At 38.7% G+C, this 15,978-nt stretch overlaps 1 protein-coding gene across 1 annotated transcript; it reads right to left on the reverse strand.

Moving 5' to 3' along the window:
• Positions 1-466: 466 nt before the first annotated feature.
• LOC133896581 (1-aminocyclopropane-1-carboxylate oxidase 1-like) lies at positions 467-1,959 on the reverse strand. The gene is made up of 2 exons (XM_062337178.1): positions 1,737-1,959; positions 467-1,627 (listed from the first exon to the last, which is right to left on the reverse strand). The coding sequence occupies exons 1-2, from the start codon at positions 1,848-1,850 to the stop codon at positions 770-772; spliced, it is 972 nt and encodes a 323-aa protein (XP_062193162.1). The 5' UTR covers positions 1,851-1,959; the 3' UTR covers positions 467-769.
• Positions 1,960-15,978: the final 14,019 nt, after the last annotated feature.

Raw genomic sequence — 15,978 nt, forward strand, 5'->3', positions numbered from 1 at the left:
AACTTGTTTATGTGCTGAAGAAAGTTGCTAATTTTGGAAAGTCACAAGCAGGTATGATTGTTAAATTTTGACAATGTCCATTATTCATTAGTTTTTATTATTGAGGATACTCCATATAAAAAACAGGATCCTTTCATTGATAAATCACTTTTACAATAGGAATAAAGGTTTACATATCTTTTATAAACCTAATCAAAGATGCTTAATGAGTAATTTGAGAGATTATAACTATAACTATGAAAACTTGGTCTATCCCGAGACCAAGTCTGTTCAAACCATAACACTTGAGCTCCTCTCATACACATTTGTTTAGACCAGTATGGCTATGATTTCAGTTATTGATATAGATTAAATGCTATGTCAAGTCTGACATATTTTATGAGCCCTCTCATATTGCCATAACAGAGTTTTTTTAGAGAATATATATTATCTTTAAAGTTTAGTGTTATACTAATTGTATCACCTGCAGTGAAGCGCGGGCATTAATGGTTAGTAACCTAGTATTTGCTACCTGATTATACATGTACGATTAAAAACAAAGTTGTATAATAACTAACAAATTTAACTAATCTGCATCGTTGTAATTTTACCTCCACCAAAATAAACCAGAAAAAGTTCTCTTTATCTCCACCAAAATAACCGGCTCGTTATTTATTCAGAGTAGGCTTTAGGGTACACGTACAGCAGCGAGCATCCCGTGTGCTACTGTCACAAATCGAAAGTTGGAAACCAGGATTGGGTGCTAGGCGCATGCCTGCCCGGCCAATTGTTACGCGATGGCGATGCGTTTGGAGCTCTCGGTCTCCATGGACTTGAAGGCCTCGAACCGGGGCTCCTTGGCCTCGAACTTGTGCCGCACGTACAGCGCCATGTAATCCTCGAACACGAACCTGGGGTACGCCCTCGCGGCCTCCTCGGCCTTCACCAGCGCCGGCGCGGGGTAGATGACCGCGTCGCCGCCCGGGTTGTAGAACGACGCGATGGACATCCTGTTCCCGTCGGCCTGCGCCACCACCCGGTGCATCACGCTTTTGTACCTGCCGTTGGTGATCACCTCCAGCTGGTCGCCCAGGTTGACCACGATGGAGTGGCGCAGGGGCGGCACGTCCACCCACTCGCCGTCCTTGAGCAGCTGAAGCCCGCCGACACGGTCGTCCTGGAACAGCAGGATGATGCCGCCGGCGTCGGTGTGGGCGCGCAGGCCCTTCACGAGGTCCGGGCGCGGGCACGGCGGGTAGCTGCTGACCTTGGTGCCGAACGTCGGGGCGCCGCTGGGCCCGCGGAAGGCCCGCGCAAGGTACCCCTTCTCAAGGCCCAGGTTCTCGCACAGCAGGTCCAGCAGCCGCTCCGCCAGCGTCTCCAGCTCGCCGGCGAAACGCTTCATCGCGCGCCTGTACTCGTCGTCGAGGTCGGCAATCTCGGCGATGTTGGACTCCGGGAGGTGGCGGACGAAGAAGGTGCTCTCCCAGTCCAGGTCATCCGCCTTGACGCCCTGCGCGTCGCAGCCGTCCTTGAGCGCCCTGCTCGCGAACTCGAGGAACCTCTGCTCCCGCACCCGCTTGTAGTGTTCCTTGGTCAGCTTCTCCACCTCGTCCATCAGCTCCGTTGAGATGCCGTGGTTCAGAATCTGCGCCGCAAGAACAAAAACAAAACAGAGAACACATTGAACTTCAACACGAACAGATTGTTTGATCTATAATCCTATTTCTTGGGTTTGAATCGCATGAAATATCTACCTCAAAGAATCCCCAGTTCTCGCATGCATCACGCAGCAGCTCCATCGCCGCCGGCCCCTCCTCCCCACCGAGCATCCCCATGTCGATGATTGGGAATGACAATGCCGAAGCCATGTTACGTTCTCGGTTTCTCTCCCCACTCTCGCGGGATACTACTGGTCTAGCTGGCAGGCAGGGAGCTCGATCTCTCTCGGAGATAGGGGCGTCTAGTGTTGTACGCTGGAGTGGATTGAGTAGAAGTGCCAGGGGTCGGTCGCAATTTATAGGCTCAGCAGCTAAGCTTTGTAGCGGAGTGGCGGACCTTACTGCTGACTTGTAAGCCCTGCGATTAACCGGCGAAGTTACACGGTTACACCGGTGGTTGCTGCAGATAAGGCAGTGCATTGGCCAGTGGGCACCCCATGTGACCGGCGCGTGTTGGCTCGTGCCATCCCGCAGCACGGTTGCACGGTATCCTGTTGCCCCCACCATGTTCAACTCTGGTCGCTCGCGTCCGCAGCACATACGGAAGCCGCGTCGACCTGCGCTCCGGCGCCACCGCTTCGCGCGCGGGCGGCGCGCGGAAAGGGCAGCCGTAGACGATGGCCAATGGGTACCGCGGCGCTTCCGTGCTCGAGTTGGGATGGCACGCGATATGGCACATGTCATTGTACCCCCTGCCCGTCCAACTTGCCGTCCCGATTGCGGGACCGCCGTGCCGCCGTCGGCCGTCTGCGCAGGAACCTCATTCTCTCTTGGTAGGAGTAGGACGGGGACGCAGTTCGGAGAAAGAGTATCTCCAATTTGGCGTGTGGAGAACTGAATGGCTCAAATGCTTTCATCATATATGTCACCCTAAATTTAAACTTGAGTAGCCAGAATTTTAAGTAGTCTCAAGGAAATTTTACTTAGACACAGAGGCAAGCCGCTCAGTGCTGTGGTACTAGTGGTAATAGCACGTGACCCGCTTCGAAACAAACAAAAAGGTGTGTACCACGGAATTACCACACCCACGAGGGACGGACTGATCTGCATTGGAAAAGCCGATGCAGAGATGCTATAGTCCTCTGCACTAAGGTGAACTTATACCGTCCGATCAAAAACGGAGAGCTCAGATCTGTTACTACAGTAATCTATGAACAGTAAAGGTAGTGCTACAGTATGACATGTCACTGGTGTTGCAGTTTTACTACAGTAAAGTTTGATTAATTAATGTAGACTACTGTAGCGGTTGACTCATTACACTGTTTATACAGTGATTCTCTGCATTAATCGCAATTAAGGCCGAGGATCCCGGATCCACGAGGGACTGGTAGTGGCTCCCCTCACACTTTGCCTCAATTGAGTTACGCGAGTTTGACTTTCGGAGGCTATTGTTTGATTGCTGCCAAACTTTTAGCAAACAACACTTTCTTCGTAACACACTGCATATGTCATAGGTACAATTTTTATATCAAATGCTGTGATATTTATGACTAACTAGGAGGATGGTTTACGCTGACTAGTTTTACTGTAGTATTTTATCATATAATCTTTGATTAAAATTAGTCATTTTAGTTTTTTATAAGATTAGTGTTATTTAGTTACAAAATGTATAAAATTAGAAGAAGAATAAGAAGAAGTAAAAATTATTTATGCTTTAAACTTATACCGAATTGTATGTATGTATTTGTTCAATTCATATACGTTTTGATTAACTGTCAAAATCGTGTGTTAGGTGTATGCAGTCTAACCAAAATCAAAATAGGTTTGTTTTGCCGATGGCTGCTTGATGTGACAACCTTAAGCTGCATAGTGCTTCTTAATCTATTATTTTAGTAAGAATTTTGATTTTTTATTGTGAATTTTAGATATTGATTAATTGTATTTCTCATACTCTTTATTTAGGTATTTGACTTTTATAATAATTTAATTTTTTATAAGACTATATTTGATATGGATCCTTCTTTTTCTATTCTAACACTAATTTTAATTATTTTTATTTTATTTTACTTGAACTCTTTATTTAGATATTTTCTTCCAAGAACGTATGGAAATCCCAATTTTCCATAATTTTAAATTTTGAATTTAGATATTTATTAATCATATTTAATATACACTCCTTTTTTAATTTAGCTATTTATTAATCGTATTTGATATGGATTCTTTGGTTTCTGAATTTAGTTATTTATTAATCGTATTTGATATGAACTCTTTTGATATTATGACCTAATTTTAATTATTATTTATTTTATTTTATTTGGAATTTTTATTTAGACATTTTGGTTCCCAAATTGTATGGAAAACGAACGACTAATTGTCTATAATTTTAATTTTAAATTTAGATATTTATTAATCGTATTTGATATAGACTCTTTGATTTCGAAATTTAGCTATTTATTAATGTATTTGTCGACGATTGGTGAATCATAGATCTAATGAACTTTTTTTAAAAAAAAGAAATAGGGGATGTTTGAAATAGACGAATCATAAGGGAACATACAGAGTTTTCTAAGACAGATTTGGACCATTCGAAAGATAATAATGTTACGTCTTGTTTGTCTTATATTAATTTGAATCTGTTACAAAGAGTTATGTAGCTAGTCTGGATGAATTTAAACCTACTCAGTAACATCCTCCTTAGTTTATGTTGGCTTCTAATGACTTTCTCTTACTTGTCCTGACTTCTTCCGGCTCATCCTTCGTAGGGCCTCTTGGCTCCAATATATATGGGGCTATCGTTTTTTCATCTAAACCCCTCTTTTCTATTTTTAGAGATAAATCTTTCTAATTATAGGGATTTGGGTATCTACGAGTAGTTTACTTTCTTCCAGAAATTCCCTTCTTAGGGACAAAAATATATCCTGAGAATTACGAAAAACCATATGGTGCCCGGATATAGTAACTATTTATTATTCATCGTTAGTATTTGATATGTACTCTTTGATTTAATCTAGACCGTTAGATATTTGTAATAATAAGTGGTCTAGATCATTTTCTTTTTAATTAACGTGGTAATTTTATGACTTTTAGAGGAAACATGGTAGCTCATAAAAGTTGTTGGTCATAAAAGTTGTAGCTTGCCACGCTTTGCTAAAACATGGCGTGCAACTTTGTCAGGCTTAGTGGTAGACAAATTAACACAAGAATTTGTGTCCTAGCTTAATTTCCTGCATCTTTTTATTAGGTTTCTATCGGCATCCAGCATTCGTCTTTTACAAATAGTGGAGAAGGCTAGCAAAAGGTGGTAAGAGAAAAGGAGAGGAGACCAAGCTTATGTGGTAAGGCTGTAGAAAAGGGGAGGAGACCAAGCTTATGTGGTAAGGCTGTAAGGGAATGGTGCATTAAGGTGACAAACATAGCGAGATGTTGTGGAGATGTCGGCTACTTGCAACTTTTGGTGCTGATTTTGTCCGAATTTGAACATGTAGCTCGCTGTGTTAGTCGACAAAATTGATGAGCAAATGACTTACAACGTGAAAGAGAGGAATATTGGGTGGGTAGCTGCATTATTTAGCAAGCATGTTGCTCCATAATCTCTCTCTCTCTCTCTCTCTCTCTCTGCTATTTTAGCATTCTTTTCTGGTTGTAATTTGGTGCATTAAGGTGACAAAGATAGCGATATATTGTGGAGATGTCGGCTACTTGCCACTTTTTGTGTTGATTTTGTCCGAATTTGAACATGTAGCTCGTTGTGTTAGTCGACAAAATTGCTTAAAAAAGAACCCTCTAGATTATGGTTTACTTATTTAAGAATAGCTCGAGCTGCGCTTTGTTGTGCTGCGTGATGGAATCTACTAATTCCAGGTTTCAAGGGGTCAATTTGACGGTTGTTGTGATGTATTTTTGGTTGTTGTGACGTATTTTTAAAAAATTTGTTGTAGGAAAAGCAGTTGCATCTTCAATCTGATGTAATAGGCCAATATTGAAAATTCTTGCAGTTTGTTCTAAAAATTAAATTGAGTTTAGAAATTAGATTGATTATGTATACAACTGCTGTTCCTACACAAGTGTTCTGTCATTTGACAAAGAAAAGCAGTTAGCCAAACGTACACTATTTTTTGATTTCTAAAAACAGTTCCATCAACGAGCTATATTATCATACTTCATTTTAATATCTACTATATAAATCACGAGATGGTTCTATATTACCCTCCCGCCTCCGCTCTCCCACTTATCTAAACTATAAAGGCACGAACATGTTTGGTGTCGAGCACGCTCATCAGACTCTTCAGACACAATCCAACGCTCCTCCTCGCTCCCTCGCGTTCTGCCCCGGTCCGTCCTGCCTTCCTGCCATTTAGAGTGCCCCCGCCGTTCGTCTGCTGTGTTTTCGCATACAGAGTGCCCCGCCGCCACCCCGAGCGCCACGCCGCCTCCCCGAGCACCCCGCCTCCCTATCCGCCCCCGTGATGGTCGACTGGAAGATCCGCCCCCGCGATGCCGCCACCCCGAGCGCCACGCCGCCTCCCCGAGCACCCCGCCCGTGATGGCCGCCTGGAGCACCCGCCTCCCTATCCGCCCCCGTGATGGCCGGCTGGAAGATCTGCCCCCACAAAGGCCACTGGAAGATCCGCTGGGAAGATCCAATCTCTCCTACCAAAATCCATCCGCCCCCGCGATGGCCGCTGGAAGATCCGCCCGGAAGATCCAACCTCTCCGTATATGGAAATCATTCTCATGTATATGGAAAAGGTAATTTCTTCGTATCCTACCTTCCAAAATAACATCTTTTGCTTAGCTTGGCTGCCGAGTTGAGTACATATGCAAGTTATTTATTTGCTTTGCGTTGACGGGGAGTGCAAGATATCGGGGAGCCGCTGCATCTAGCGTCGGACGACAAGCAGGAATATCCTGAAGAACTGACGTTTGATGCATTTTCTCAGGTATGTCCACTGCTATGCCGCACAACTAATAGCATTTGATCTGTTTGCATATCATTAGCTATTTTACATGAAAGCATGTTACATATCATTAGCTGTTGGATTGGGAGATTTGATGCCGCGTGATGCCATGCTTTCCTGTAAATTCATCAAAGGGTACTCAGTTGGATTGGGATATTTGATGTTAGAAATTTTAGTTTTTAGTCGTTTTCTTCTGACTTGACAGGTATGGGTTGTAATCGATCAAAAATAGATCTCAAAGTGTTCATCTGAGTTGTGTATGTGCTATGAGAATCTTCAGAATGTTTCATGTCCTAACTCTCATGAAAAATCTGAAGATGTTGGCTTAAGGCAAACCTTCTTCATGAGAGGGTTTCAGTTTTTATATGGAGTTGGGTGTGGAATTTTTATATTTCAGCTTTTTTATATAGGCTGCATATCCTGCTTCACTTCTTGCAGTAGTGTTGTTCTATATATTGACAAGTCCTTATCAGATAGATATGCTACTGATATCATTGTTCATAGCTTGTTTTGTTGAAATTTTATACTTGTGAATGATTATTTGATTTTGTAGCAGAATTTTGTACTTGTACTTTTAGAATTTTAAACTACAACTCAGCTTAATCAAGTTTAAGTTATTAGCCTCATAATTGTTGGTCATCTCATGCATTGACTAAATGGCAAGATGCATCAAGTCTCATAGACAGGTTTTGGATTCTATATATGATATTAGGTATAACATTCAACTTTGATGCCTTCTGTGACCAGAATAGCGGCGGTGAACCTCTGTTCTGCACAATACAACTTTCTTCTGTAGGTCCATCCATGGCTTTATAGACAATTTGGTCACTCTTGATGTGTTGTTCAATGTAGAATAAAGTTGGCAATAGTGGGTTGGCCGCTAGAGTAAGCAGTTTGGTAGTGAGCGTAAATTAAACAAGTTCGAGTAGTGGATTCATTTCGAGTAAATGTGACATTGTTTTTAGTTGGAACCTCTGCAAGATATGAAATGGAGAGTTAGATGCACGTATGTGAAAGCAACATGATTAGTTAGATGTAGTGGTCGGCCTGGCACTTGCCAGTGTAGTCGATCAAGAAATAATAGCGCACTGGTAAAAACATGACAGACAAACAGAAACATATGCAATGGACAAATCCGAGCGCAGTATGAAATAAAATTATATATGAACAAAGAGAATTTAGATAAAATTGAGGGATGAGTAGCATGATACTATAACACAAAATTAATAATAGTGAACATAATCTTGGCATTCATCCAAAAGTACAGATATATCCTTCAGAGCATTTCACCTGTAAAGGTGAACGAGCACCCAACAAAATGACATAGAAGATTTCAGAACAGCAGTTACTCTATCAGTATTGCAAAATATACATCATGTATATAGCACGGTAGATCCAAAAGAGGGATCAACATTTAGATTTCTAATGTACTTCTTTGCAGAGATTTTAACAATGAACATAAACTTTTGGCCTACGAGATTCTCTATTTCTAAAGGGAGTTCATCTGCACGGTATTTGTTCCTCATGATATTGACTGGTTTTCCAAGCAGCATTTGTGCTGATAACTCCATTGCTAAATCTTTGTTTTTCTAATCAACAGGTTGAATTATCCAGTCCTAATGCTGAACTACATAAGCCATGGCTTTTGCTAATCTAAGTTTTTTTTTATAGATCTTACCGCTACACTAGAAGATAGAGAATATAAATGATCAATACTAGACGCTACGTGCTCAGGAGGTGTGTAATGTTTTTGTCTGTTGTACTTGGCTATTGTCATTCCTTAATCTGGATTTATGCTTTTATCAATTGTCTTAGATTCATGTTTATGAGACTCTTTTTAACCATCCAAGATTAGGATACACTGAGCACTATACTGATTCATCCAAGATTAGGGTACTATACTGATTCATGCTTGGATGGTTAAGGACATGTGTAATGTTCCAAGTAATCTCATACATGCTTTTGTCAATTGTTTTAGATTCATGTTTATCACTTCCTTTTGCGAAAGTGATTTTTCTCTGCTAGGTGCTCTGCACCAATCGGCTTCTCCGTGCTTCTCTTCTGTATACTAATATGCTAAAGTTATTACCGTTACCTTCACACAAAAATTCATTGCACTATGTACCATTCACAATAAAATCTGCTTTTTATGCATGCTGCACTGAACTTAGTTACATTCTCTTGCTCTTTGCAACGAGTTGATTGTATTTCGAATCTTCTTAATGCCTTTCACAATCTGTTGTCTCATCATTAATTTTTTTTGATATTGCTTCATATCAGTTTCAAATAGAAGAATTGTAGCAGTTGTGGGCCAAAATCAGGGTTGAAATCAAGTTTCGCATTTACACCAGTTCAAGTAAGTTCTTGCTTTCAATTGGAATTGCAATGTTATTTTCCTAGATGATTAATTTCTGTGATACATAGCTCCTTTTTTTGTCATGCTCTGTCAGCATATTATTGTAACTTATGACTTATGATTGCTGTGACGCTTGTGAGCACTATGTTTCGTTATCTGCTTCTATTATTTTGCATAAAGCTATTGAACTATGTATTAGGCTATTGAACTATCTAAATGGCTGTTGAACTATGTATTAAGCTGTGCCATGGGCCATGGATCAGTGTAGCATGGCATGGTTTAAAATCTGTGCTCCTTTTTGTCATGCTCTATCAGCATATTAATGTAACTTATGACTTATGATTCATGTGACGCTTGTGAGCACTATGGTTTCCTTATCTGCTTCTATTATTTTGCATAAAGCTGTTGAACTATGTATTAGGCTATTGAACTATCTAAATGGCTGTTGAACTATGTATTAAGCTATTGAACTATCTAGCACTTGCATGTGGAAAAGAAATGAATAATTATTGAAACTGTGGTGCGAGGGGTGAAGGAGCTACCTGAACACTGTGTTGCATTTTGCACGGTTGCCTTCTTCATAACAGTAGCTGTAGATGTACTTAGACTGGTTTCTCAGAAAAAAAAGGTTGGAGGATACAAATGTATATTCCACCTCGCTATTTTGCTATCTGAATCCCTAACGTTTGTTGTGTTCTTTTGTGGCCTATGCGATTATGTGGTCTGTTTTTGTAAAAACATATAGCCCTATGGATCTTAGCCGAAAGAGAACGTATGCAAACTTCTCTCACAAGCCAGTGGTGCCTAGGTGCGTTTATATTATATTCACCTATCAATATGTAGCTAAAATAAATTATAAACAAATAAGGCTAACATGTAATTTTATACAGATTCAAATTATTCGATGATATTGAATATTTGGATTTGGAGAGATTATGGAGTGTCGTTGTTAGGGTAGATGTCAAGTTCCCGATCCCCTCTCGTCATCGTGATAGCCAACACTTCATTTTCATGGATATCAATGTAAGTCACTTGTCTAATGGATAGAGATAACAATCGCGTTATAAAAAATATTATCACAACCTAACTTTTTGGTTATTTAATAATTTTAAGGGATCCAAAATAGAAGCAATTATATTGAACAACAACATTGAGAGATTCAACACTTTACTCGCAGAAGGGTGCATTTATACCCTGCATGAAGTGAGATTCGATCCTAACTGGGAGGAGGCGGTGCAGTTTCGGAATATTGGGCACTGGTATGAGTGTGTCTTGAACGACCGCACTAGGGTTGAGTCGTATACCATGCCTATTCAATTTTCGCTCTATCCGAAGCATCTCATGCCAATCCATGAAGTGTACCAACGTCCTAACAAGACGTTTGTAGGTAAAAATTAAGTGTGAAATATTTTCTTTTATCTATTATAATGAGAGAAGCAAGAGTGTTCATTTAATAAACTGATATAATTAATTAATACATCATACAGATGTAGCCGGAGTTGTTGTGCACTGGTGTAAACTTGAGCACATTGGTCGCAGTAAACCCTATAGAGAGGTCATACTAATGGACACAAGGTATACTTTGTTGATATCAATCGAAAATTTGTTAAGTCAAGCCTTATATAGTAGAGATAATAATTTCATGCATAACATCATTTGTTTTTTATTGTGAACTTTTGCTGATTATATTTTTGTCTTGTTGAAATTACAGTGTTATAATCTTAATTGAATAGCTGTTTTCATCCTGCAAATAAAAAGCATTAGGACTCCGTACACTCAACTTTCACTACTGCATGAATTCGAATAGTATGTGATCTAGAGCATTTTCTTTAAAAAAAATAAGGTGATGAGAAAGCGACACAATTATTAATCAAAGAAGGTTAACAGGTTGTTAAGTAATTCAACTTTGTAGAGTACTGCTCTTTGAGCTACATTGATGCATGCCGTCCATGCATTACTAGCCACAAACAAGATATGCAGCTAGATTTTGTTGTCAAATGCACAAGATTTTTTTTTCTATTATGTGTACATTGCTTAGCTCCTTTCTTATTTATGGATGTCGATTTTAGTTTGTTCACAAACTGTTGTCCTTTTTCTTAACCACTTCTTGTTGTCAAATGGAGTAGTGTGGAAATTGTTTCATACTTTCATGGATCTTGTGGAATAAGGGCATCACTTGGGTAGATGTGTTAAATCATAAACAAACACAAATAGTTCAGTAGCCTAATCTAACTTCTGTAAGCTGCTACTGTAAGGCCACTGTACTATCTATTATATATGAAAGCTAGGCTAATTCAAGCACTTGCATATTGACTAATGTGATTATGTTCTTATGTTGCCAATGGTTACTCACAATTTCTTGCTCTGAAATGTCATTGAACACATCCAAAAAAATTTCATTGACTAATGTAATTATGTTCTATATCATTATGGATTTTTAGTTTTGTGAGCGATGACTTAACAATACATTAATAATTTGTAATGCTGTGGACTTAATGGCTTTATATTGAATTAGTTGTTTTCAAAGATAAATTAGTTGTGATGTTATATTTGCATGTGACTATCTATTTATTAATTTTGTTTTGAGAAAAAACATATATTATTTGCTATATCGTTTATTTTTATTCTTGATATCTAAAACCATATCAGAAACTGTAGATGTATAAAAATTGTGCGTGCGTGTCGCATGTGCATGATTACTTTCCTTTATGCTATCCAGTATTCTCTAAGTACGAATAATTAGTGTTGGCTTATTCCTTTATGCTATCCAGTATTCTCTAATTACTTATTCCTTTATGCTATCCAGTATTCCTTTATGCTTCCATTCAGATTAGTGTTGGCTTCTGAACATTGACGCGTGCAACCAATTGATCATAATTCATAATTTTCTATGATGTTCAAGTATGTAATAGGTTTATCATATTTTGTTTTTTTAATACCAATTCGATGTGTGCTTTTGTGCTACTTAGCCTGCAGTAAGTGAGTTTTCTTTGGGTCTTAATTTCAGACTGCAATCTAAATTTTTATCATGTGTTTTTCATTCTGAATTTTAAGTTTAGTGGTTTAAGATGAGGCTGCCTTTTGACAACTGAAAAACACACCCGTTGATAGCTTGAAATGATATGTGGTCATGCACTCACTGGATCTTTGTTTGTAATGAGGCCCTTTTGTTTGTTGGATCTGTTTAACTACACAATGCAGCTAGACGTGGCCTTTTGTGAGATTTGTGAGCTCATTAGTGTCTTTCACATGGAACATTAAATTCTTTGCATGGACACTGATTTAAATTAAAATTCTCACGGTAGATAACCTTGCCATTAAAGAGTGACCACACCAATCTCAATGTGTCTTGTGCCAAACCCGGCCTAAGACTGTGGCTCACCTATGCCTTGAGTGCCCCTTCACCATCCAAGTTCGATCGCAAGTGCTCTCCCTGCTCCATCTCCATTTGACACAGCTAGCTATGGCACACTATTTTTTACATCGTAATAATAAACCTTCAATATGCATGTGTGTACAGATGGATTCTTTTGAGGATCAGAAAGAATCAGCTGGTATAAGCCCCGATGTTCAGATATTGGAAGGGACCAATAACACATTGAGTTGTACACTATCAAAAGTTAAATCACGACATAACAAATCAAAGAAGGCGCATACAACTAGAGTTGCCCCACAAGGTACATACTTCCACTACGTTTATTATTCTTTCTCTTTAGCTATATTAGTCTCTTATTCATTTGTTTTTTTACAGATTATATTTGTACTGAAGAAGATATTGCTATTGTCGAATCCATCAAATCATCACCTGATAATAGAATACTTGTGGACATCGACGATGCATTCGTAGACAAGTTCCATTTCGAATGCCTTCTACAGCCTAATGAATTCTTAAATGATGAAGTAAGTACACCTGCATAAATCAGTTATATAACATGACCCTATAATTTAATCGTAATTTATAACCTGTAACTACAGGTCATAAGCGCATATATCCATTGTATAAGGGCTAAAGAGCATCTATATTATAGGGCTGGTGGAAAAGTTTTCCTAAAGAATACTTACATTTCTAGCATTCTAAAGCGTGATGGCAAGCTTACGATGGATAAAATAGATCCTAGCCATGACACCATCGAAAAAAGGGTGGATAATTATCTGGAGCATGACATGGTAACAATCAACACCATATTCATCAATTATATATTTATATATTAATATATCTATGTCTAATGCTTATGACAAATGTTTGCTTTAGGTATTCATTCCAATTAACATCTCACGATACCATTGGTATCTAGCAATTGTGAACGCCAAAAGATGTGAGATATATGTCCTCGACTCGCTAGAACCTACAATGGATCGCAACGACCTCACTCTTACTGTGAGAATTTACAAGTTCGATACTTTTTTTTCATTAAATTTAAAAAACTTTTTTTATATTACCTATGATGCTACAATTTCTATTTAACAGATAAGTGGATTGGATAAACAAATAAATATTGCATCACAGTTGAAAGAGCTTAAAGACCACAAGTGGCAGGACCTCAGGGTTGGAACATGGTCTATTATAGAGAAATTCTCAGATGCAATGCAGACTGACGGGTACACTAAAGCATTGTTGCTTGCTGAAATAATTACTTTTCATTGTTTGATTAAATTAAATAAGTAACTGTATGAAGTTTCTGCAATACTGTAGTGTCTCTTGTGGTCTATTCATGCTAAACTTCATGAAGTATTGGACAGGAGATACACTATCTCATAGTGTGAGTCAGGTATTTTAAGTTTGATCATAAAGGTTTGTGACATGTTTAAATATTATATTATATTCAGATAACCGATTAATTTTAATTATAATTTTGTAGTGTGATATGACGAATTTCAGACTAAAACTAGCAGCAATTTTGTTGGACTCGAATCTAAACACCAGGAAAGCGTGTTCATATTCCAAACATGACAGCAAAGAAGAAAAAAAATTCAAATGATGTTGTGATTGTAGAGAGTCCTGCCAAGCGTGGCAAATTTTCGAAGACATCACATCAAACTGAAGATCAATCGTCACTATATGTTCTTCCCATTGCCATCATACCGACAAATGCATCTGAGTTAGTAGGCGAGCTTTGCAAATTTATCATGTCTATAGACCATGCTGAGACTTTGGAGTACGTCTATCTAATTCCATATAATATGTATTGCATATATACATTATTCTAATATATTATTGAACCTAATGCAATATATTGCTTCATAGGAAAGAATGGATTCGGAGCTCTAAGCCTCAACTGATTAGCTTAAGCCTAAAAAAGGTCCAAGAAATAATGGACGTGCAAAAGCCTATGGACAAGGATTGTTTCAATATGGGTGTGAGGATGTTCGCTTGTGACAAGATCAACCTGTTAATGGACGAACAATATCACTACATGGACCTACAGTTCTGGGTACAATATATTATATTCATGTAATCATTCTGTTTGCACATAATCTTACGAGCTCTCTTTATTATCACAGTTGTTGTGTGACTTTGGACGATATCCGAAATATCGAAGGAAGCTTGATGTCCATTTGTTGGCAAAAATGTTTGACACGTGGCCTGGGATGGAGTATAATATTTCACAGTGCAAGTTGGTACGTGTAAGTTGGTATGTTTTGTTTCGTTGTTTATCTATGTCGTGGTTTAGTTTATCCTAATAGTAGTGATTATTGTTTGCAGATTCTATTGCTGACATGTCAGCACGGACATTTCATACTATTTGCATTCGACATGGTGGCTAAAAGTGTATCGATATTAGACCCACTGCCTATACCGGATTGGTTTAAAGGACATGAACCCATATGCTTCTATCTGTTGAAAACTCTTAAAATTTCCAATAAATTGAATCTAGCTCTGGAAGTAGCAAACCCCTCATGGATTGACGACATATGTGATTGGCGTCGTATACTACCAATTTGTGTTCCAAAGATAAAAGATTGGTAAATTTCTTACAACATTGGTTCTATCAATTAGATTATTCATGTAGATGTAACAATTTTTAGTGCAGGTTTGACTCGGGTTTTTTTGTTATTAACTTCATGTGCGCGTGGAATGGTAAACAACTACAACCACCGATTTGCACTGTGAGTGTTCTCAACAGCATTGTGGTTTACATTAAGCAATTGGCCATCTGGTTATGCACTTATTCTGACAATTACAATGAAATATAATGCGTTTACAGGATGTGCACGAACTAAGGAAGAAGTTTCTGGTTGACCTGTTCAAATACAATGGGAATGAATCTAAAGACAACATCCCTGAAGTTGTACGAGAATTTGTTAAACGTATTAGATAGTGTATTATTTCGGAATGAGATATAAGTTGTACTATTATTTTTGCTTATGACTATTGTACTGTTTACCGTTTATTTTGCTTATTATGACTATCGTACCGTTTACACATTGTTTTATTTTTAAATACGTGGCTTTCATGCAATGTAATGGATGTGGAGTACATCTACGTGCGTGTACTTCATGCAATGTAATGGTTGGAGCTCCCATGTCTACAACCTCGCTACTTGAACTGACCCCAGGCAGTGCCGGCCTTCCTTGACACCATGCCAATTCACCTCAACAACACTGCAGGTCTCTTACTCTAATCTTTTTATTTGCTCTTGATTCATTCTCCCCCGCAGGTCTCTTACTCTAATCTTTTTATTTGCTCTTGATTCATTCTCCCCCGTCTGTGTTGATAGATTTTGATTAACTATCCCCTCTTATCTGCTTGCAGGATTGCATCACTTTTGCACTTCTTTTAGTGTCCCACTTCTGTTAGTGTTCTATATTGATGACAATATTTCTGAAACAGCACGGCCTAATCAAACATGTCCTGATCTCTTAAATTTTCAGATGAAATTTGCTTTATCTTTACCATGGATGAGCTCATCATCAGAGCCCCGGCTTTTATAGTCACGATTCTGCAACTCCTTTTATAGTCACAATTCTACAATTACATGTGAGTTTTAGTTATTGTTCTCCCCTCAAATGGTGTGTGGTTTCC

Source organism: Phragmites australis, chromosome 17 (genome assembly GCF_958298935.1).
Source record: "Phragmites australis chromosome 17, lpPhrAust1.1, whole genome shotgun sequence".
NCBI lineage: Eukaryota > Viridiplantae > Streptophyta > Magnoliopsida > Poales > Poaceae > Phragmites > Phragmites australis.

Excerpts from the sequence above, each read along its gene's own strand:
- LOC133896581 (XM_062337178.1), bottom strand. The coding sequence starts at position 1,850 with ATGGCTTCGGCATTGTCATTCCCAATCATCGACATGGGGATGCTCGGT. Across the intron at positions 1,628-1,736 it reads AGAACTGGGGATTCTTTGAG|ATTCTGAACCACGGCATCTC; the intron begins GTAGATATTTCA and ends CTTGCGGCGCAG.